We start from the raw sequence: 24,953 nt of genomic DNA on the forward strand, positions 1-24,953 counted from the left end.
CCTCCTGATATTTCCTCCTCCTCAAACCTCCATCACACATCTCTCTCAGACGTACGGTCAGACACTGTTCTTCAATTTTCAATCTTCCAGAGCACACGCACACAGATCTCACATTTAACCTTCAATGCTTCGTTTTCTTGTTTCCTTCTATCAATCCATGGATTCCAATTCTCTCATCAAAATTCGTTTTCCAAACCGCATTCAAGCTCTAACCGTGCTCGCTTCGCTTTCATGGAACGAGTTTTTGGTGTTTCTCTTTCGCCTTACATCGGTGAAGAGTTTTTTTTTCTTCTGAATCCGTTTGATTTCTTAAAAACCGCGCGAGAAGTACAGGTAAAAATGAAACCGAAGAACTGACAAGAAACGGTGATCTTAATTGCACCGTACCCTAACTGTTGCACATATTTCTTCTCTTTTAGATTACTTTTGGCGAAAGAAGAATTGTTTTTCTTTGTTTTTGGTACCATCGCGGCATCAGAGGGTGCTTTTCTTGTCGTGCACTTACCGGTATATTTTTATGTTATATAGGTTAGAGATGTTATTTAATCTCTGAAGCAATGGTAACTTTCGGTGGAGACTTGCGTTTGGATCTCAGGTAACTAAGAACTTACATGTACGGTGTATGATAGTTTAGTTGTATTCGATAAATAGATGTGTTATTATTCTATTTTCTTTTTGCAACTTTTAGTACACTTTGTTGGTTCATTGCTTTGGTTATATCAATCAAATTTAGAGTTCCATTGTTTGATCTTTTAAAAAAATATATCACACAACAAATATAATTTGCACTATCTCTCTTAATACTTTATTTTTTAATATATACAACTTTTCAATTCCTTTAAAAGTAAACTTTACCCCGTCGAATTGCTTAATTTTTTGTTTGCCGGTTGCTTTTTCTTAGTTTTTTATCCACTCGCTAGGATGAGTATCGTGTTGAGGAATACTTCCTTCGGTTTCAACGGTGGTACTGCACTGTATAATTAATCACCTATAGTTTTACGTAGATTTCACGGTAAAAAGTGTAATACTCTTCTGTTTCGTGAGTTGGTCGATGTTGCTTCTTCTAGCACTGTCCTTGAAGAAAAAAGAGCGTTGACAGGATTAGCTATCCTTGCAGTCGACACGTCTAGTCCAATTCTCATCAAGTTGATGGAATATAACATGGTGGAAATTTGTAATGGAACAAACCACTATGGAATTCAATTAATGTCTAAGATTTTCTTTAGGATGCTTTTCGCTAGTCACATGTAGTACCGTGTTTTTGTAATTGTCTTTCTTATTCTATCCCTGTTTTTGTGCTTATTTTTTCTGGCAACATTTGGGATGTAGGGTAATGAGTTTGCAGACGTTAGTGGTTTTATTTCCACATTTTCTGTGTTAACTTTTTCCTTCTCAAATCATATTTTATGTAACACTATTCTTCATGGTGTGGCATTACGTAATATTATTTTTTTATTCCCATTTTCAATTTTGAGGTGCTTTTGTTGTTTTTACTTTGTGAAATTAAATCCTGTTAACTAGTTTGATATACCCTTGTTTTAGAATATTTCAACTTTTATGAAGGTAAATAAGTTAGAATTTGAGATGGAATAAGTCCATTCACAAAGCTTAGCCCTATGTTTGAAAACAACTTAGATTTAAGCAACATTGTGTGAATTTTCATAACTTCCTTTGACCTAATTTGAGATAATGTGCTCATGCTTCGCATCTCTTGGGAGGGTTAATATTGGTTTATCCTTTAATTTACTCTAACCTTGTTTGATGGTAAGGGTGTATTTTGAATTTTTCATTCAGTACAGTACATACGGGTGATGTAGGACATTATGAATAAACTAGAAGCCAATATTTTAAGAGAGGGTTTTGGAGAGCAATATGAAGTAGTCTATTATTTTTCTGCTTGATTCATTAGAATTTACAACTTTCGAAAATAACCATAACAGAATTGCTTGTGGTTCTATATAATATTAAAATATTGGGTTTGTTACTACCTCAACCTCAAGCTAGCTCGTAGAGACAGGACTGTCCCTCCACTTTTATACGCCATTTTGACCATATTACTAATCAATGTTGGTCCTTCAACAGAATAAAATGGTAGCCTTGATGAACTACCATGGATGCCTTCATCGAGCTACAAAGTTTTTATTGATGTTATAAGACAAATAAGTTTGTAGACATTGTCTATCTTTTCACTCTTGTTCCTTTTAGTTTTAAAATGTTTCGAGATTATTTCAAAACAGAAAACCTAAAATAATTTTCAAACTAGAGATTCTTGTTTGTTGATGACAAATAACTTGAGGAATTCAATGACACAACCACTTCACAGCATGAAACACAAAAACTACCCATATCTCAACCACTTTGTTATGTTGCTGATGATGCCAACTTTTTGAGCTTTGACTAGTCAATCGAGGAGGCATACAAGGAGCTTGCTATGGATGGTAGAGACTTTGTTGTATTGAAGGAGCTTGCCATTGAGTTGAAGATTGATGATGTTGTTTTGGCTAAGCTAGGTGTCATGGCCTCACTTCAAGGCCATCACCACTTTGTAGGTTGACATCGTCTATGTAGCACGAATACTGATACAAAAACTGGACATGAACGCAAACATTTTGACATGAGTAGTCTCTAAAATGTAGGACATGGGAACACAAATATATATATTAGATAATTATGAATTATTTAATTTAACAATCATTATTTATATACACAAAATCATCTATAGAAAAAAGTTAGTTAAATATAATAGTCTAAACATATTCTCACCTAATAGGAAAATAAATCTAATCTATCTATCTCATATCCAAAATGTGAAAAATAGTCATATAAAAATTGGTCCCACCATGGACATCATCTATGTAGCACATATATGATACAAAAATTAGACATGAACATAGACACTTTGACATGTGTAGTCTCTAAAATGTAGGTTTGCAACTCGATTCTATATATTAGATAATTATGATTATTTAATTTAACAATCGATATTTATATACACAAAATCATCTACAAACAAGGTTAGTTAAATATGATAGTCTAAACATATTGTAACCTAATATATCTAATATCCAAAATGTGAAAAATAGTCTTATAAAATTTGGTCCTTATTTCTATAATCATAATAGAAGTTTATGCAATAAGTTTACAAGTTTATGAGTTTTTAGAAAATCATTGTATTTGTTCTTGTTCAAATTGTGTTGGAGCCATGTCAAAATTATGTCAGTGATGTTGGAAGTCTCACATCGAATAGAGATAAGGGCAATTTAGAATATATATGTGGGTGAAAACCTCACCCTTCAAGTCGATTTTGTGGGATTGAGTTAGGCTTAAAGTCCACTTCTTAATATAGTATCAGAGTCATGGGTTAGAGCCTATGCATGAGATGTATATACTTCGACGTGAGGAGGTGTGTTGGAAGTTCATATCGACTAGAGATAAGTCCAATTTAAAACCTTAACCTACAAGCTGGTTTTGTGGGGTTGAGTTAGGCTTAAAGTCCACTTTTTAACAAGAGACAAGAAAAAATGTCTTTTAAATAGGAAACTTCCTTGATATATGTCGTATGATTGTCATACACGGGTCGATTTCCTAGATGTTTTGGACATAGGGACACACCATTTGTGAGACATGTCCGATTTTCATAAGACATTGTTCACCTTTAGCCTAACTTGCCTAATGATAGATCATAATATATGATCACAAACATATTAGCTATATTAGAATTTTTTTATTTTTCCCCTCCAGTGTCTGAAATAGCTAGTTCCTGCCAACACAAGAATAATATACATACCAAGTTCTATTACCCAATCTTAAATAATTTTCATACAATGATTATCATGAGTTCTAAATAATTGTAGTTACACATGTCATGTACTACTTTGCCTGACCTACTGGAATCCAAGTAGAAAAGGAGAAGTCACATATCTATATTTGCATCATATTGAAGTCAATTATTGAAAATAGAAGCATAATATATTGTATTTATTTAGAATGCCGTGTTGGATGATAATCTTGATAAAGCTTACATACATGGAACAAAAGAGCAAACTATGTTGCTTAGGGGGAGTCTTCTACTATGGTTTGTCGGGCTTCACAAGTTCCTATATGGAACCAAATAGTCCCCTCAAATCTATTTTGGTCGCTTTCTTACTGCTGTGCAACAACTTGGTATGATTTGTAGTAAAGTCTATCACTCTATCTTCCATCACCATTCAACTCAGGGATGCATTCATCTTATGTTTGTAAATGATAATTTCCTTATAAGCTTTGGTCGGTGTAAATTCACAACCTCAAATAGTACCTCTCGTGCCAGTTCTAGATTAAAGACCTTGGTAAGGTATTTCCTAGGTTTCAAAATTGCTCAATCCAAGGATGATTTGGTGACCTATTAGAGGAAATTTGTTCTTGACATCTTGCCAGAAACTGATCTACTGAATGCCAAGCAAGTAGAAACTTCGATGAAACCTCATGTTAGATTGCTATCCAATTAGGAGGAGCCCTTATTGAAACTGAGGAATTATAGAACCGATTGGAAAATTGAATTATCTCATACTCATTCATCCATATGTTAGATTGCTACCAAACTGGGAGGAGCCCTTATTGAATCTCGGTGAAATATAAGATGTTGATTGGAAAGTTGAATTATCTTCAGTCATTCATCCACCACATGTTCCCTGTGCAGTAAGTGTGGTGAGTCTATTCTTGAACTCTCCTTGCCAGAAGCATTAGGATGTAATAATGGAGATAGTGAAGTACACTAAGAGTGCTGTAGGAAATTGTGTCATTTATAAAGACAAGGGGCATGCTCAGATAGTTGGTTTCTCAGAGATAGTCCGACTAGGTCAGTTCATCCAATGGTAGGCGATATGCTCCTGCATGTGTCCTGATTGGATTAAAATTGGTATCCTGGTACAGTAAGAAGCAAATTGTTGTAGTGAGATCAAGTTCTGAAACAAAATACAAGGTCGTGATTTTACTAATGCGGCGGATACTATTTTGAGAGAGTTCAAGATTGAAGAGACTGCACAAATGACAATGCGATGGACAACATAATCATCACAAATAAAATTACATCAAGCTACCAAGATTGTCTTGCATCATTCAGTTATATGGTCATTCATCACAATTTGCTTTCAATCTGTTAGTTGTTCATTAAATCTTACATAAAGTCATCACTACCACCATTTTAGTTTTCTCGTGGGTTTCTTATACTCTTCTATTGTACTCCGTCTTGTATCATTGACATATTTTATACCCTCATTATGAAACTCCAATATAGAAAATCTCAAGAAGGGTAATAATAGAGAAGACCTCTTCAAATTGAAGAGGACTACTGTGAAAAAATAATGTTTAAATAACAAGCTGAGGTTGTTAACTGTAAAAGGGAATTAAAATAATATGATATGATTAGTTGAAATTATATATATATTTTCTATTTATAACCCAGTTCTTGATTAAAATACTTTTCATGTTTTTTACTTGATATGAATAGAATGATTAGCATTCGGACTGTCTGCTTTGTGTTTATACTTTTATGTCTCTTACACGCTCTTGTTAATGTATTCTTTATTGAAAGTTTGCGTGTTAATTTTGTGAATTGTTTTTGTTGGTTAAAATCTGTTATTTGTATTCGGAAACAATTGCCGAGATTTCTAAATTTAGTATCAAGTTAACAACTTGTATACTTTCTGATTTTTTCTATCGAGAATTGAAAGAGGAACTGCAAAGTCCTTGCCTTACTTTTACTCTACAATGTTTGATTTTTAACTATTGCCTGTGGGTGGAATAAAGCTTACCACGGATTCGACTTAAAATCACTCATTCTTTTTGATAGAAAAAATATATTTTGGTACTAAATTATTATTTGGAATTGAGTTACATGAACTAAATTAGATTCTTTTAGGTTTACTGTTATACATGTTCAAGCTCAATATATATAGTTGCTCTGTTCAGTCAATTTAGAGAACTATTAATTTGTTTGCCCTTCTTGACTTCTTTTGAAAAGACTTTATAACTTTTAAAAACTAGCATTGACACTGTTTAATGAAGATTCATGAATTGTATTGAAGATGTTCCCTCGTGTAAGAGCCCTTTGGGCTTGAGGTATGGTTAAGTGTGCAGACTCACTACATTGTGCTCAAAAACTTCTATTTTAGAAGAAGGGAAGTGGTAAAGGATCAAACTGTGTACCATTTGGTCATATACAGGTTTTGATATCATGTCTACACTCTGTAGTGATTTACAATCATAATGTCATGTGGTGTCTGTGGAGGTCCGATTTTCATGATATCACACCCAGGAATTTTGATTATTTATTGGTTGTGTTCTTTCCAACATTAATATTTTTTGCCATTGCCTGTTAAAAATAAGTACATAGTTAACGCAATAGTGTGTTTGTAAGGTGTAGATTATAATCATGGTTTGATTCTCAACAGCCATGGTTGTAAAAGGTCAGTTTTAAAATGCAAGTTTCTTGCTAAATTATTTGCATATTGATTTTTGCCATGTATCTGTGTCACATTCTTAAAGTAACATCATGAAACTGTACTTTAAGAGCTTTCTTTGTTTTCCAATTTTTATATATCTGATTTTCTAGAAATATAGTGATCTCGACTCCTACGCACCTTCGTAAAATTTAGCTTAGTATAGATTACTTGTTTCCTTTTCAGTTCAAATAAAAACGATAATGTTTCATGTCTCTTGACCTGCTAATAAGCTTCATTAATTCAGTTGTTTTTCCTTTGGAAGTGATGCTATCAAGTCAAGAAGAAAAAGTGATAGGATTGTATTAATCATTCATTTATAAACTTTAAGTGGAATTTAGGTTGGTGATTGTGATTATATAAATGGATTCCTTTCAATTGTTGTAGGTATTTCTTTTCTTGCATAGGCCTTTAAAGTCATTTCACCGTTTGTATTTGTTCAGTTGGAATCAATATAAAATTGCAATGATTTTATCTGATGTATTACTGACAGCATGGTTGCTTTAACATCTTTCACCCATTTAAAGGTCAGTAATAAATTTTAACACATAAAACTGATAAAAGAAACTACACATCTGTGTGGTTTGAAGAATTTCTTCCTTAATTTGAGTCTTTGCTTCTCAATAGGTTCTTCATTGGTTCTGACATACATGCTAGGGTTGGTTTTCTTTTCTTGATAACTAGATATTTAAAATAATTAGTTTGGGGTCTATATGCCAGAACATTTATATAAACACATCATACTTAAAATCTGAGTCCATTTTTCTTAATAGCAATCGAGAAACACATGTCCTGTAAATGGATCAATGCAATTGCAATCTGCTGCAACAATAAAAATAAATCTGATATCAATGCTTTTGCAACATGATTATTGGTCTACTAGTTAAAATGATAGAAAGATCATACCCCAATTTTGCAGTTCCTGAAGGAGCCTTATAGTGTTGCTGTGGCTGGCTTAGCTGGAGATTCACGGGCACATGCAAATCCTCTCCTATGCCTAGACCATTTGTGAGAACATAATCTCTGTTTGTTTCGCTATCATCTTTTGTTCCATGGACCTGAGTTAGTAAAACTCTTTTTAAAGTTCAGGATAAATAGTAAACAAGGTTGTCCTCATTTAGAAAGTTGGATCATTCAGTTTGAGAAGATTATTTTAGTTTGATCTGCCATCCAAACCAATACCTTCTTTTTCAATTCCATGTTTTCTTGACAAATTAGGTTTACCTTCTTATACAGTTCCACATTTTCTTGGCGTATGAGGTTTCCCTGTAGAAAGTAAAAGGAATATTTTAACTAACAAAATACTTAGATCATTAACTTCTCTGTTTAAAGACTGACCTTTCGATTTAGGTCTTGTATTTCATCCATTAGAAGTTGATCCTGCATATGCCAATATCATGTTAACTATTACATCTTTATCTTCAAAATTGAGCTCACATTTTTTATAGAGAATACAAACCTTTTTCATACGGACACCGCGAAGGCTAATTTCTAATTGGTTCTCCAAATTTTGTAATTCTTTGACTGTCAAACCTGACAGTTCCTCCCCCATGATTTTTCTGCCACATCAAACTAGAAGTAAAATTGTATGTATTGAAAATATGGAACCTTAATGGATATTTCACTATAAAGATTAGAGACAAATAGGACACTGAAAATATAATCTTGAAAGTACCTTTTTGTGTGTATTTTAAATTATTTGACAAGCCTTAAGAGATACACATGTTTATTCTTCTATAATTATAAGACAATTTATCTCATGAATAATACTTGTAACAAGTTGAGAAACCGACACTCTGTGGCTTATGTATGATATGCGTGCGTTAATGTATATTTTAGAGCAGGATTGTTCACGGCCAGAATTTAATTCTGGCGGTTATTCCAAACCGGTGAGTAGAGGGGAAAGATGAGAAAAATGAAGAAGGGTATCCTCAAATCCAAAAAGAGCATGTCACAGAGGCCAACATGGTTGAGGCCGTGGATGCTGGAGACAGTGGTGGGAGCGTCTTCAACGATGCAGAACAGTGGCGAGGATGGGTTTGCGGAGGTTAGGCACATGCATGAGAACAGTAAACCTTGCCATTCTCGTAAATCTTTACTACAGTTTTCCTATCTGGGAACAAAACAAAGGAACAGTGCTAGAATGGTAAAAGTTTCTAAACATGCCTATAAGACTCATGCTAGAGCCTAGTTGGTATTCGTTGAATAATATAGAATGTGGGTCATTGAGATAATTTTTCTAAATCGTTGAAGTTACTAAACCTTAACAACTATCTTACTCTTTAACATTATTGTTATTATTTGAATGTGGAATGCCTTTTATTACTCTATGTTGTTTTAAACATTTTCGTTCATCTTTATGAAGGTATGTACACGTCTATGTTATATTTCGCTCCATTCCAACCACCTTCTAGCAGTGTTATTAGCAGCTTTCAGTTGATGTCTGTCGCTCTCTACCTCTCGTGAGATGCCTGATTTTTTCCAGTTGACTTTTGAATATTTCTGGGTGGTTCTAGTTAAGTGTGTTTGTTTGAAAGAAGTAGAGCATATAGTTAAGTTCCAGCTCAAAGGAGGTTGTCAGAATTCTAGTGTAGATTTACTAAAATTTATTTAGCACGTAATTCAACACTGTTTTCAAAGTTCGAACTTTGAAGGATACAGCATCCTCCTTGAACGACAGAATATTAGTCAACTATACTTATGACAGTATTAGTAGGTGTTAATTAGCTATTCAGTTCTCCCTAAACCCTAAAGTTTGTTTCAACAAAAACAAATGTTAAAAATCAACACATAACAAATATAGCGAGTTAAAACACTAGCATAATGCTTTTAATGACTTCTCTTGATTTTCCATAAATTATGTAATTCAATGAGGAAAATACTCGGGATCTACAGCAGCCAAATTGACTTCATATCCTGTGTTTTTTTTAAATCATTGTCCCTGAAGTTGTAACGGCATTTTGATAAAATATAAAGTAATAAAATACAATATTTAATCGAGAACAACGATACACTTGGAGATGTCAAAATGAATTTTAACTCATGAGTCAACTTTCCTCTGTTGGAACAATTAGTCTATCTGGTGTGAAGTCGGAAGGACTTAAGTAGGGAGTAGTATGTGGGTTATCTATTTTATTGTACCTAGTTGTTTAGGATAGTCTCTTGACCTTTCATCTCTATAGTGTATCAACTTTTTATCAATATAAATAGTAGAACATGAGAAGGGTCTATTAAGTCCTCTAAGATTATATTTCTTTATTTTTAATCTCAACTTGGTATCATAGTAGTTTGATCCTGCTCTATTTTCTGTTTTGTTTTATATGTTGGCACTAATAATCATTGTTCGCTATTGTCAAACTTTGTTCGTTGTTTTCCTCCTCTATCAATAATCTGTCCACTGTCTTTTAAAACTGTCCAACTCTATCAATCATGATTCTATGCTAGTTCGTTGCCATCCAACCATCATCCATCGTTGTAGTTTTGTCATGCGACCATCGGATTTGGACTCCAAGCGATGACCAACCCTATCAGTGCAGAGGGCTGGCTAGTTTGCTACCACGCCTACCATCTCTGTTCGTTGTAACCAGACGCATGTTGTCCGTTGCCATCCATTCATCCAAACGTCATCGCACTACCTTCATAGTTGTTGTCGGACCCTCTCTTTATTATGATCCTTGAAACAAATAGATCCTTGAAACTTCATTTCAGTGAAGTTTAGAAGCCACCCCTATGGAAGTCACTCTAGGGTTTTCATTTTTCATTGTTTTTTTAACATCTTGTTTTTTGTTCCCATGATCAAAGATGGCAATTGGAAGTGTTATTTCACTCTTTGAAAACTCCTCCATGAGAAGCTAAATAGGAAAATTTATCTCTTGGTCTATTGTTGTTGAAATGTGGTTTCTTAGTTAAGGACATCATGGCCATTTTGAGCATGATGGAAGTCATGTGCCTACTGAAAAAGCTTAACAATGGAAACAAGCATATTTTCAATTGTGTACCCTATTTTGACAATGTGGAACCAAGATTTCTAATGTCCCATAGAGCTTTAAAAACATGTCATTCTTTTTGGAAGAAAGCTTAAAACATCTATGCCAATGATATTTAACGTCTCTATGATTATGCAAACAAGCTTGAATATCTCAAAATGACAGACCATAATATGATATATTTTCCAATTAGTTGTGGAAGAATTGAGAATGTTCTTGGAAGTCAAATCTTGGGAGGAAATCAAGAAAAAACTTAACAAATATTATATGGTGATGATCCTTCTATGGCATCCATACTACGAAGATGTATTGTGATAATCAAATTATTCTCCACATTGCATCAAAGATAGTGTTTAACGAGAAACCTAAACATATAGAAAATTATTATCATTTTATTCGTAAAAAGAGTTGTTGACAAAAGAAATATGTACTGAGTTTGTTGGATCAAATGATCAACTTGTAAGTGTGTTGACCAAATCCTTAAGGGGACCTTAGATTGAGTTTATTTGTTTTAAGTTTGGTACATACATTGTATGGTCTAACTTGATGGCAAGTGTGGAAATAATTATTCTATTTATGATTAGTGAAGTTAGAAAAACTAAAATAAAGTGTAGTTATTTCTATTTATTGTACTTAGTTGTCTAGGACGGTCTTTTGACCTTCCATCTCCCTACCGTATCAACTTTTTATCTATATAAATAGTAAAACATGATAATGTAGTTATTTTGTTGTTTTTAGTCTAAACTATCAAAGGTTGAAGTGAGTCTCACTCACTTAACCCACCCGAAACCCACAACAATAACTCTTTATTAATATTCTTATCACATTTATAAGTTTTTTATTAAAATTATTTATATAGGTTTACAATGTGATACTTTTAAGTACTAGAATATTGTTTAATAATATTTGAATAGTTTAGATATTCAATTTATTTGTTTGTTAAGTTATATACATTGTACTTCAATTTTTAACTATTATCTTTATAATAATATTAGAAAAAGTAAACATTTTGATTCTACTATTATAAAAAAAATTGACTCGAGTTAATTCATATTTATTGTATTACAATAAATATATAAATTTTAAAAATAAAATATTTGTAAATAAGTCAATCCTCTAATCATCAACACTATCAATATATGATGAGTCAAATCATATTACAAAAATTCTAAATCATCTAAAGGTAAATTAGAATGATCATATTCATTTTTAGCCCAACTAACGATAAGTCAACTCGATTCATACTTGACTTATTTTGATACTCATAGATTAACTGGCTGTCCTGGCATCAAATTCTTGTACAGAGGTTGTTGCCCACTCAAACTACTATTAACAAAATTATTGCACGCACTACTATATATGATCATAATGCATCAATTTTTAGTTAAAAGAAATCATAATGCGCAGTTGCCACTAGTAAGTTTCTATGAATGCAGTTTTCAATTATGAACAATTTAAGTTGTTTTATATCAGTTGGGACAGATCAATCTATTTATCCATCAAATCTATTAATAATAAATTCATCCAAATCATCTATTGCCAAAAAGTAAAAAAGAAATTGAATCCAATCTATACATTTACTTTTATTATAGTTCAAGATCCTTTAATTAATTTTGAAAGTGTTACAAATCTTTTCATATATATTGAATGGATTAAAATTAATTCAACCTCTTTTTCCATATTTCTGGCATTTTAAAATTTGAAAAATATGACTAATTTCAATTTTGTTAACTGTTAATTTTCTTTTTATTGTGAAATATTCAATGAAACTTGCATACACTTCTCATGAAAGTATATCCATTTATTGTTCAATAACAAAATAAGTCATTAAGAAATGATTCATTGAATAATGGTAATGCCATTAAATGTAACTACGTCAAACCATTGAATTCTATAGGTATTTCTGAAATGAAATTTAAATGTATGGCATTATTATTAATTAAATGTATGGTATTATACTCTTAATGCTGTTTACACAAACTGATCTATTTGGCTCTCTTTGTTCATATGTATGAATAGAAAAAATTATTGAAAATGCTGAATTGTGTCAAATACACAAGCATTTTGTTTAGTGATTGGTCAGGTATCAGTAACAGCATAAATACTGCAGAGTAATTATATCCTGAAACAGCTTCTTGATCACATCAAATTATCAAGTATGCAATAACTCTAGTTGACACTACCATGTTAAATACGCTAATAATCTAGACTCTTTTTTTAAAATGTGGATTTTTCTTTTAAACTCGACTATAGAATAAGCATATGTTCTGATAAGGGATGTACCGGTGGCTTTCTTGCAAATTGTGTAATTGTTGCCTTAACATTGCTGCCTCCCTTTGCCAAAACTAAAAATTGAAAGAAATAAGTAAAGGTCTGATCAGATATTACTGGAAGGGGAATCACCAGATATATATGTCTTATCAGAAATAAAGTTTAAGGCTTTCATAATTATTTAAATTAAATGTTACACAGAAAAAAAATATTATGAATATGCATTATGACCCGAATAACATAAGAAACCACCATACTAACAGGTGCCAGCACCAAATTATTTATTATTTAGTAGTTGATGTTGATATTTTAAACTTGGTTCTTTGTTTTTCTTTGCTTACAAAACTTGTCGAAAGGAATTACTTTAGCTATCAAGTTCAGTTGATTACAAACCAAAACATATTTTTCTACACTGCAATTATTTCTGTATATGATGCAATCGAACAAATATAAAAGAGTAAGAGATCTCAGAAAACCATGACTTCTTACATTTGAATGTTTATGCTTTGAAGATTTCTATTTTTAGTTGGAAGGATTTTTTCCTTTAGGTATTAGTTCTATTTGTCAACACTTTAGTTCCTCTTTAAATATGTGGTTCTAATCATGTGCAGGTTACGGTGTCTTGTGGAGGGACGGAAACATTATAAGTATAAGAAGGTTTTGAATTTATCATGGGATTTTAAAATAGGTTACTTTAGGGAATTTGTAGGTCAATATGAAAGGCTGAAATTGTCTTCCCTAGTTCATGTGTAAGTAAAACATGTCACATGTTTTAGGAGAAAATTGGTAAAATCACACTTTTGGTTTATAATCATGTCAACCAAGAACTGAGACGTCCTGCTATATTCTTGCTTTTATGTTTAGCATACATACTGGGTACTGATCTCAAGGAAAGTGTTCATAGATTTTAGAATAATTTGTTGCATTCTATCCTTCAAAGAGTTTGTAATGATGTGCTGAATCCTGAACTTGAAAAGGGTGGAAGTGCTCCAAAACAATTTGCTAAGTTGAATTGTTGCTCCAAAATAATGAAGTTTTTTTTCTTTGAACTTGAGAATTGTGGTGTCTTAATTCATCAATACTCTGGAAAGAAAAATGAAGAAACTTGCAACTTAAAGATGCAAAAGTTACATTACAAAGGATATTTTCATTCATATCTTTTTCAAATTCAGGCATTTCTAATGCCCTGTGCAATTGTATAATAATCTCCGAAGTGATTCACGTGTGCATTTTAAGTGCCCACGCATAAGGTTAGATATTTATAAATACCTTAATTTCGGAGGCCGAACTCCCAAGTTGACAATTTTCTTCTTTTGATTTGTTGTATCGGTCAATAACTGATTTCATGCTGGAAAATGTCATTCAAAATAAAAAATGCGTCAGACTTGTGCTCTGCTGACTGTAACATTCAAGTAAAGAAATTAGGACCTTACTGTGCAGATTCAACTAAGTAATATTTGTGCCTCAATAATATGTCATGAATTTGTAAACTTCTTGACATGTCTTGGAATGAGATTTTTAGTTGATGTAGTAGTTATGAGTCATCACTTCAGCTCTGGTCATTTTTTCCCTAAGTCCAAAATTCAATACCCCTGGCTGAGGGGTAGCTTCAAAGTTAATGCCTCTAAGTACTTGGTCAAGTAAATAAAAAAGAATTACTTAGTTTTAAAAGGAAAAATTATATATAATTTGATATGTTGATAAAGTCTAAAACTAAGGCTGGTTTAATAGTAAAGTTGGAAAGAAAAGTGAGAAAAAAGTTGTGGATTCAATTATTTTTTATTAACATTAAGGAGATATTGTAAAACCTCATAAAAATGGTATTTTAGAAGTGGTGGTAGTCTAAAAATAGTGAGACTCGACTATTTTAATGTTAAATAGTTTTATTATAAATAGTTTTGTTATAAACAAAGTTTCATTATTTTAAAATGTATCATTTATTTAGAAATCACTTTTATAGAGTTCTCTAACTTCTCTCTAAGAGTTCTAACTCCTAAGTCATCTATTTGACGATCAGGAGGTGTCTAGACAATCACGGCGTCAAAGTCTATAAATCCAACCGATCAATTTCTGTTTTAGAGCAAGTAAGTTTCTACTCATTTTCTGTCCTCTTTGCTTCGGTCAATGATCATGTACAGAATTGTTATGCATGTATCATTTAGTTCTCTTTTCTTGCTCTTGGTGAATTTAGAGTTTTAAGAACTCTGTCCATTTCAATTTTGGTGTCTCGTAGGTTTGTTTAGGAATTTCTTGCGTTTTAAGCCACTGACGGGACGTTTCTGTGGGTTGAGGTTTTTTCTTGTAAGGTAAGGGAAACTAGAACTTATTTTAGTTGTGTTTATATTATAAATTTGGTGTCTCTATGAGTTATAGATGATTTTGAGAAATTTAGCATGATTGGGTGTATAAAATGTATGTTTGATTGATGATTTTGATAGTGTGATGTTGAATATAAGTGGTATAGTGTGATTGTGATGATTAATACTGTTATAATTGAGTATGATGATGATGTTGAAATGTTTGAAACTGAATTCAAGTGGTTGTGTGACATATTGGTCAAGTTACTTGAGTTTCAAGCTTGAAAGAGAGGTTTTGGTGAGTGAAATTGAGAATTTGGTATTGGAGTGAGATGGCAACTGGTCTAGCACTTTAGATCGTTGAAAACTGATATAGAGCAGAAATTAGGGTTCATTGTTGAAGTTTTAAAGTGTTTTAGTGGAAAAAGGGAAAAGGGGAGGGGGGGGGGGGGTTGAGTAGTAAGAATTGGAAGTAAGAGGTGTTGACTGTTTTTTACAGTTGGGAGTGTGTTATAAGACCCATTAGGACTTGTCTAGGCTGTTAAATGAGAAAAATCTCGTATAGGACAGTTGGTGTCATCTTAGGATGAGTTCTTAGAGGTTCTTTGCCCAATTTGAGGTTTTGAATGGTGAGATCTTGAAACAGAGGGACTGTGAGCAATCTAGGGTGTTGGGGTGTACTAGCAAGTGTGTTTGGACGTGGTTATGCAGTTGGGAAACTGATATAGGGGTTAAAAAGTGTGCATTTGAGTTTAGGTAGCTTATAGGAGTAAATTTGGGTTTTCATGGGTCAATTTGAGTTTGGAGTTGTCAAGTCAAGTTAGGGGTATGTTTTTCAATGTTTCTAAGTGCCTAAGAGTGTTTAGGAATCATTTAAACTTGTATAGAGGGTCACCAAAGTTCAAATAGGTGAATTTTAGAACCTGGTGCAGCACTGGGCACCCTCCAAAGGGCCCCTGGACGTTTTTGCGAGAAGAATTTGTTTGGGCACCCCCTTAGCACTCCTGTTCCAAGGGTCTGGCGCCTGCCCCTTTTGGTTTTTTTTTCGGTTTTCAGGATCTCAAATTTGGGGTTCCGGGTGTCCGTTTTGGACGTTCTTTTTCTTGATTTGGGGATTTTTGACCCTTCCGGAGCTGTTGGTGAGGGTTTCAAAGATTTTTTACTTTTCTAAGTATGACTTTAAAGAGATTTTGTGTTGTTTAGTGGTTCTTCTTGGACTGTTCTTGTGTATTAATGTACAAGGAATGATTTCATGTGATTTTTTATGACTTGTTGGGTTGCTTATGGTACTTTGATGCGTGATAAGTGATGATATATGTTGATATTCAATGTGAAAGTAAAGTGACATATGTACATGGTTTCAATGGTATGGAAAAGAGTTCCAAGGAGGAACTTCTCAATGGTGGTTTCCAAGTATTGTAAGTATGAATGTAAGAAGCTCAGTCCTGATGAGTTATCCTGACACTCTAATGATCATCCATACTCAAGTAGAGAGTGATGATGAGTCATGTGGTGAGAGCAACAGGAGGTCTTAGTCTAGGTGCTTCCAGTATGGTCTAAGACGTGGTACAGACTAACCTTATGTGGTAGCTTTGATGGTTGTCACCTATTCCACCACACAAGTGCATAACCCACTATGGTTCTAGCCTGAGGGCCTTTCTCCATCTGACAAAGGGCATGTTGAAGGACTAACCTTGTGTGGTAGCTTTGATGGTTGTCAGTTGTTCCACCACACGAAGGATAGAACATGTTTTAGCTCGACATTCATTGTATATCCGGATAGTCAAGTCTAAGTTTGTTGCATGTTTAGGATTGACGGTTATGTTGTGTGAGGTCTAAAACATGTTGTAATGTTGTTTTATTATGATAAGTTGTTTTACTACTAGCTTACCCTTGCTTTTGTCTTTGTTTGTCTGTATATGCTTCTCTTTTGTAATGATCACCTTAAATGGTGTGAGCTTAGAAAATGATTTTTCGTCTCAGCGTGAAGAGTAGGGTGAAACAATAGCATATATTGAAAGTATTCTCTAGGTGTGTGATCTCCTTTCTCAATAGTTTTATAAAATAAGTTTCTGGTAAGTTATCATCTATGTAATGTTTTATTTTGATAATTTTAGTTTAGTAGGAAGCAAGGATGACAGAGACTGTAAATTATAAAAAAGAATTATATTTGTAAAAAATAATAATTACAAATTTTAGTGAATTTTACTTTTAAATCAAGAGTCATTAAAAGAGAGATGAAACCTGCGAACTTTTACACTTCTCAATCACTTTCAGCTAATAATAGAAAGTTTTAATTGTGTTTAAGATCCAAATTACTTTTGCATGCTAAAGTTGATAAAGGAAATACAGAAGCATAGTATAAGAGAAAGAGGATAGTAAGAAATAAAAAAAAAACAATCCAATTAAAAAATATATTATAACATTTTTTAATAAATATTAATGAATAAATATTAATAATTTTAACTCATTATTAAGTTCTTGGAAAGTCATTGTAATAATTTAACACTTTTGTTTTATTTTAGGTTTTTAATTCTTTGTTTTTAATTGAAAGTTTTATTACTTTGATGTATTAGATTGCTCCAAGCAATTGTTTGTGTATTTGGTTTGATTATTTTATATTTCTGCTTTATATTAAGAGATTTTTTTTAACTTGTGGTATTACATTGCATATTACACCAAAAAAGAGCTCTTCACATGTTATATGGTGATTTTGGAGTGTTAAAGATGTGTATTTACATATTATTATTATTTGTTAGGTCTATTATTTTACTTGCTATTAAACCGTTATAAGACCATCATCTATTAATGTTCAGTCTTAGATTTGAGATGTATATGTTTCGGTGTGAGGAATGATATGTTAAAAGTCATACATTCAAGTAAAGATAAAGTCAATTTATATTATCTAACTGAGTTAAAATTTTATTTTATAAGTTAGTTTTGTATTATTAAACTAGACTTAAAATCTAATTTTTAACAAAAGTTAATGGTTGTTCTAAGAAGTTGAATCTATACTCTACAAATATGGGAAAAGTTCAAAGAATTTAATGCATTGGTGGAGAGAAAATCAACCAAGAAGTTGAAATATATTTGTACATGATTAAGAATATTCGAACCTTTTGATTTGTGTTACAAACCAGCTAATTATTAACAAAGTAAAAAATATGTGACAGATATGTGTTGGGTTGAACTCTAAAAAGCGTAAAACCTATTTTGTTTCACTTAAGTGAAGTAAAGAGTATTTAGTTAGATTAAGACAAAGTATTAATTTTACATCATTTGGAGAGAGAGAGTAGAAATACAAGTTCATATCATTGAGCAACTTTAATGAAATTTCATTTTCTGTTTTGTTTTCTGTTGGATTGAGAAAAAAATGGACAAGTTATGACATAGTATTCTTTTTGAAAATTCTGGATTGTTGATTTATAATATTTTCTTAGAGAAATCAATTTCCTACAATACTTTTATTTTAAATTTCTTTTTCTTTTGTTCTTCAAAATTGAAAGCTTTACTCTTGTGATGTGTTAGATGATTATATACTGTTATTTGTGTCCATGAAATTTTACTTCTCGTGAGAAGTATTTTTTTATTGTAAAAAAATGTCTTTCTTTTTAATGGTTTCTACCCTTTTGTGTTATAATTCTTGCACCTTAGAGATTCTTTCAATTGTAAGAATTATTTTTATCTTATTATGATTTTTAGGTATTAAGCTGTTGTTTTCCTCATAGATAACTACAGTAACTCCACCTCAATACTAGTGTTCGGCCAAAATAGATTGAGCCTAAATAATATATTTTTGTTTAGAAGTGGGTGGACATAATATTTAATAACTTGAAATATTAATTTGTCACAATGAAACTCAATCAAGTTGGTTAAACATTTAAAGTGATTTGAGTTATGAAATCTACCACTACAAAAATATTTTGCATAAATATCTCTTAACTCGTATATTTTTATATTATATGCTATTAATTTGTAACTAATTTAAAAGAGATAGTTTTGAAAAAAAAAAAACATTTTAAATATTTCATCTACCAGCTTGAAGTTCCATCATACACAATGATTTAGAAAGCCTGCTTGCCTTTGGGTTTATCAATAAACTCCGTTTATTCATATTGATAATATGGAGTTTTGCAAATAAAAAGATTAATATACAAATTAACTCTCTCATCTTATACATTTCGACCTACTTTCTACAATCTTCTGCTAATTTTATTTATTCAAAACATTTAACTATAAGTTTGCATCATAATCATAAACATTTAGGACAAAGATAAGTGGTGATTTTATTCTTTTCAATTATTACAAATCAACTGGCTAAATTAATTTGTTTGATCACACATATATGTTTAGTAAATGATTTTATCTCACCAGCTTATTATGTTATTTAACCCATATCTTATTTCTATTATCTTTAAAATATATTATGTTTTTTCATCAACATATTGTGTTTGAATAAGGATATTTCAGTCTTCAAGAAATTAAAATATATTAAATTTAAATCACTTTAATTTTAATTATTTAATTTTTTATCATTTCAACAACACAATTCTAATTTATTAAATTTTGATTTTGTTGATTGAATATAGAAGAATACTAATATAAATAAATTGCCAAATACAAAATTACTATTTCAACTTTGCAAATTTCTAGAAAAAAACATGGTTGATGTTGACAAATAAACGTTCTAACAAATGTGGATTGAAAAATATATCACAAAAAATTATTTTAGTAATGAGGCTGATAAAAAAAGTATAATAATGACAATCGAAAATGAACAACTCTAACTTGAAACAAACCTTTATCCACATCAATTAAAAAAAGAAAGATGTCAAACTTATGACACATTAACTTCCGCTGGGATCAAACTTGACTAAGTTCAGAAAAAAAAAACTAAAAGAAGATAGATGAATTTTAAAAAAGAGAGTACGGCAAATTTTAAATTCTTACTTTTTTTAAATAAATTTAAAATTATATAATTTTAAGTAATGAAATTATTTTGATTTTATAAATTTTTAAAATTTTAATTTCTTCTAAAATTTTCTATTAAAAAGACATGTCATAAATTATTTAATTTCTTTATTAAAATTAAAAACCTTTTAAAAATCATTATTTAAATTGTGTTTTAATAAAACCCATTCTTTGTTATGATACCTATTTAATTATTTCCTTATTTTTTTAATTTTAATAAAAATAATACGAGCTCATTAAAACATGAAACTATAATGGTCTCAAAATATATTTTCTATAAAAAAAATATAAAAAATCATATCGACATATTTTTTGCACCATTTTAGAATTATTATTTAACTTTAATTGCTATAAAAAATAAATTCAGAAAGTTAGGTTAACAACTTTTAACTGAAAATTAACTTTCATAGTTTTAGGTACCCATAATATTATTGTATTTTGAAACTCCACTTAACCATTCAATGTTATAAGAACCTAGATATAAGTTAAGCAGATGTCATTCAAAATGTAAACACTTCAATTTCAGTATATAGTTAGAGTGGAAATACATTTGATAAAAAAAATGTGTGTATTTTTTATTATTCATAGTGATATCCTGTACAAGTAAACAATTGTATTGTACAAAAGCTCATCACACTAATAATATCAAGATAAATATATATCTTTCAACTAGTTATCTTACAATTATATTACCAATGAAAATATAAATGCATTTAATTTTTGAAAATTAATATACATTCAGTATTTGTTATAAAAAGAAAGAAAAAGGATCAACGCAAAGCAGTTATACTATAATTATAAATTATTCACAAATTCACAACCATACAATGACGCGAATTTCATCATAGTTAGGTCTCAAAACACAGTGAACATTTTTATTTCCTTAAAGAAATATGATTTAAATGTTGTTTAGTGTTTAAAAAAAGGTCATCTACGAAGTTGGGTTTAGTTGAGTTTTCAATGTAAGAAGTAGTTATTGCATAATATTATCACTAACGTTTTCCAAAGTGTTATTTACACATTTAAGAACATTTCTTTGTAGAAGAACAATGTGAGCTCTTAAATTTTAATTGGCATCATGAGACTATAAAAATTAGTCAAGAAATCAAATTGAGTTTTACCATATATGACGAATGATTTACGTGTTACTTTCAGCAGATTTGTGCATGAGTGTTAGTGATGATTTGAGAGATGTGTGGGAGATATTGTCTTTGTTGTGTCGGAAGGGGATGTGTGGATGAACACTATAGATGATGAGTGTTTTTACTAATTACTCTACACAATTATGTATAATTTCACATTTCAGAGCTTACCTTTTTTGTTTGCTTTTTACTATGTGCACTAGTAAAAAAAGGAGTTACGAAGGCACCATATATGCCTCGGTTATGTTAAAACCGAAACGTAAAAGATTATACGCATCTGTTACACTGTAACCCGTGGTGGAAGGGTGATACTGTCTCGGCTCACACAAGAACCGAAGTCTATACTCTTGCTTCGTGCACTACAACTCAGACTGACAGCTTTTTTAGAAGGCTTTATTACCTCGGGTGGCCAGCAACCGATGCTTAAAAGCATCTGCAAGTCAGAAACTGCTCTGCAAGTCAAGCTGTGATGGTGACAGCTCTCTAATGCCTCGGTTAGCTAGGCAACCGAAGCCTATACCATGACTGTATTACCTCGGATTTTTTGTTCAACCGGTGCCATATAGTCAATTTCACCCTAAAAAAAGTTAAAGGTCTCCACTTTCTTCTCTCTGCTGCACGGTTGAAGTCTCCACTTTCTTCTCTCTCGCTGCATCCAGATCCAAAAAAGTTCTCCACTTTTCTTCTCTCTCGCCCCTCTCCCTCAACTCCAGCATTCTCTGACCAACCTCTTCTCCTCCGCCATGACAAAGAGAGAGCTCGCGACGGCGAGGCGAGGCGAGGCGAGACAGCTCGCGACGGTGCGGCGAGGCGAGACAGCTTCGCGACGGTGCGGCGAGAGAGTCCGCGACGGTGCGGCGAGAGCCCGCGACGGTGCGGCGAGACAGCCCGCGACAGTGCGACGAGAGCCCGCGATAGCGGCTGCGATGGCGGCTGCGATGGCGGCTGCGATGGCGGCTGCGATGGCGACTGCGATGGCGGAAACCCTATTCTCATGGAGCAGCGAGGAGGCGGCAGCGGCGAGGATGCGGCAGCGGCATGGTGGCGGAAACCCTTTTTGGTTCTGTTTATTTCTATGCAGGTGGATGGTGAAACGGATCTCTGTTTTTGGTTTTTGGTTTGGATCTGTGAGTTATGTTTTTGGTTTGGATCTTTGATTGCTTGCTCCGTCAGGGTATAAAGCCTCCTCCTCCTCTCTTCCACCTCCACTGTCGTCTGCTCTTTCCCCGCTTCCTGATTCCCCTTTCTTAGATTGAAGCAATCATCTAAGTTTAACAGAGTAATTTTGCCCCGAAAACATGGATGAAAAAAATTGCAAGAAACCAAAACCAACACTGATCTCGATTGGATGAAAAAAATTGCAGATAATTGAACAAGAAACCAAAACCAACACTGATCTCGTTGAGAATAAAAGAATTAAAAAATTCTTCTGCCTCGGTTGTCTGTGAACAGAGACAGAATCTGAACCCTTTCGATTCGGTCCAGAACCGAGTCAAAAAAACGTACCTTTTTACTTCGGCTGTATATGACTCGGTCGCAGAACCAGTGTCTATACTTAAAAATAACCGAGGCCGTTTATATTAATTGTACTAGTGGTGCCAGCCACTGATAAGAAGGACGGGTGGTTGGTTTTCACGTGAGAGGGAGAATTTGTGACTGATTCTCTAGAATTGCATGGGTTGGCATGGTGGGGGAAATGATTATGGTGGTGAAATCGATTCTATGGCTTGGTCTTCATGTGCTCGAAGTGGGTGGATTTCTTGGGATAAAATAGATATAGATATATCCAGGAGAGTATTATTTCATTTTATTGATATAAAATAGAGATAGATTAAGTAGATTTTATTTTAAGTTAGTTGATATTCTATTGTTAGTTTTTATTATTTGTACTTGGCCCAAGATTCTATTTGCACCTATTTAAAGTTTCAATGAAAAATAACCTTAGTGAATTGAAGAATATTATTATTTGTGTGAGTCACGTTTTTTCCAACAGGATTGACGGTTGGGAGAATCGGTTTACCTTTCCATTGAATCGATTCCCATGTTCCATATCCATAGTTTTTGAAAGCGTTTTATTATATGTTAAAATTTTATTTTAATTTTATTTCATCTAATACCATTTAATTTTGTATTAAATTAATTAACCAAAGAAAAATTGTCTAACATTTTTATCTATTAAAATTACTTTTTATAGGAAAGACATTGTATTTTTAATTAATTAAACTTGTTACTTTTTAATTTAAAAACTAATCATCAATATTTTTTTTTTAAAAAATTAAGTTTAACTCGTCAAATCTTTATTTAATATTACTTTGGTTTAATCATTCGCGAGGTCCCTATTTAAGGTGACAATATCAAGTTGGTCCTTTTCTTTTTTTAGCGTCTCAATTGGGTTTTTATTTTGTGAAAATTGCAACAATTATACTTTTGACACTAAATTGGGCCTAACAACATTAATGTTAGGTTGACGTGACATTGTCATCTTGGTTTTTAAATGACGTGGGGTTCATTATATTTTGATGTGTCTTTTTTATTTAATTTTTTTTACAAAAGAAACTGGCAACCCTATAATCGCACAGTCATCATCTCCTCTACGTTGCCACAAGTCTGACCTCCACGACCACTAGCCAGCCACTGCGAGTCCAGCAAACACCATCGTCTTCCTCCACGAAATCCTCACCATTTCACTACAAAAAAAACAAATATTACCAACAACCAAAATCCGTCGAAAACGTCTAAAATCCGTCGATAATATCATTTTTTCGACGGTTTACCGACGGAGTTTGATCCGTCAATAATAGCATTGTCGGTAATATTTATCAACGAATTATTATGGTCATCGGTAATTACTGAAGCCAAATCCGTCGATAATTACCACAAAAATTCGTCGATAATTACTGAAGGAAAAAGTTGTCGGTACGTCTTTCGATAAATATCTCGATCTGGTTCATCTTCTTCCTCTTTCCCCTTCTTCGGTTTCCTCAAATTTTAATTTTTTTTATCAAACTTTTTCATTCCTAAATCAAAACAATAATCCAATTCATTCCAAAACCAAAATCAAAGGCTCTACTTAGGTTCTCCAATTGTTTTAGAAACCCTAAAATTGGGAAAAATTCCCAATTAGTTTTTGAGCATCCCGACGGCAGCACTACTCTACATGGTTCTCCGGCGGCAGTGGTTCTCCCACGGCAGTGGTGGCGTTCTCCCATGGCAACGGTGGCGCTCCCCAACAACAGTAGTGGCGCTCTCCAACGGCAGTGGTGTCGCACTCCAACGGCAGCGGTGGCGGTCTTCAACGGCAGCGGTGGCACTCTGTGTGGTTCTCCCACGGTAGCGGTGGCGTTCTCCCACGACAGCGGTGGCGTTCTCCCACGACAGCCGCAGAGAAGGTGAGAAATGGTCTTGAGATGAGAGGAAAGAAAAAATGACGAAAGTGTCTTGTGAGATAGAAAAATATAGTCTTCTTCACGCAGAGAGAGAAAAAATGGGCGGAAATTTTGCCGCTCTTTTTACCGACGGATTTACAGACGAAACTTGTTCGTCGGTAATTACCAAAGGCTTTACCGACAGCTTTTGACCGACGATAACTAAAATATGTATTATCGATAGAATTACCGACGGATTTTATTCGTCGGTAATTACTGAAGACTTTACCGACAGATTTTGTTTGTCGATAATTATCAAAAGATAAATATCCGTCGGTAATTACATTTTTTACATCCATCGATAAAATCTGTCGGTAATGCATCATTTACCGATAGAAATAATTCCATCGATGAAATTCCGTCGATAATTTCATGTATTTTT

The 24,953-nt window shown here is 32.7% G+C and overlaps 1 protein-coding gene and 1 long non-coding RNA gene across 7 annotated transcripts in view; one reads left to right on the forward strand and one right to left on the reverse strand.

The window, feature by feature from the left end:
- LOC124819540 (uncharacterized) lies at positions 1 to 8,804 on the forward strand. The gene is made up of 4 exons (XR_015780833.1): positions 1 to 333; positions 529 to 595; positions 7,399 to 7,487; positions 8,319 to 8,804. It is a non-coding gene; the product is annotated as an uncharacterized LOC124819540 (long non-coding RNA).
- Positions 2,403 to 24,953, reverse strand: part of LOC124819539 (MADS-box transcription factor 23-like) — a 27,944-nt gene continuing 5,393 nt past the window's right edge. The window contains exons 2-9 of one of the 6 annotated variants that reach the window (XM_047291091.2): positions 14,170 to 14,332; positions 14,006 to 14,084; positions 12,749 to 12,810; positions 7,939 to 8,038; positions 7,818 to 7,859; positions 7,662 to 7,745; positions 7,386 to 7,537; positions 2,403 to 4,902 (exon numbers count right to left, since the gene is read on the reverse strand). In XM_047291091.2, the coding sequence (XP_047147047.1) occupies positions 4,839 to 4,902; positions 7,386 to 7,537; positions 7,662 to 7,745; positions 7,818 to 7,859; positions 7,939 to 8,038; positions 12,749 to 12,810; positions 14,006 to 14,084; positions 14,170 to 14,237 (651 nt within the window). In that variant the 5' untranslated portion in view covers positions 14,238 to 14,332 and the 3' untranslated portion in view covers positions 2,403 to 4,838. The other 5 variants (XM_047291086.2, XM_047291087.2, XM_047291088.2 and 2 more) reach the window with 5 other exon arrangements.

The sequence above is a fragment of the Vigna umbellata genome, chromosome 7 (genome assembly GCF_029865625.1).
Source record: "Vigna umbellata cultivar VRB3 chromosome 7, Vumbellata_1.0, whole genome shotgun sequence".
NCBI classification, from domain to species: domain Eukaryota; kingdom Viridiplantae; phylum Streptophyta; class Magnoliopsida; order Fabales; family Fabaceae; genus Vigna; species Vigna umbellata.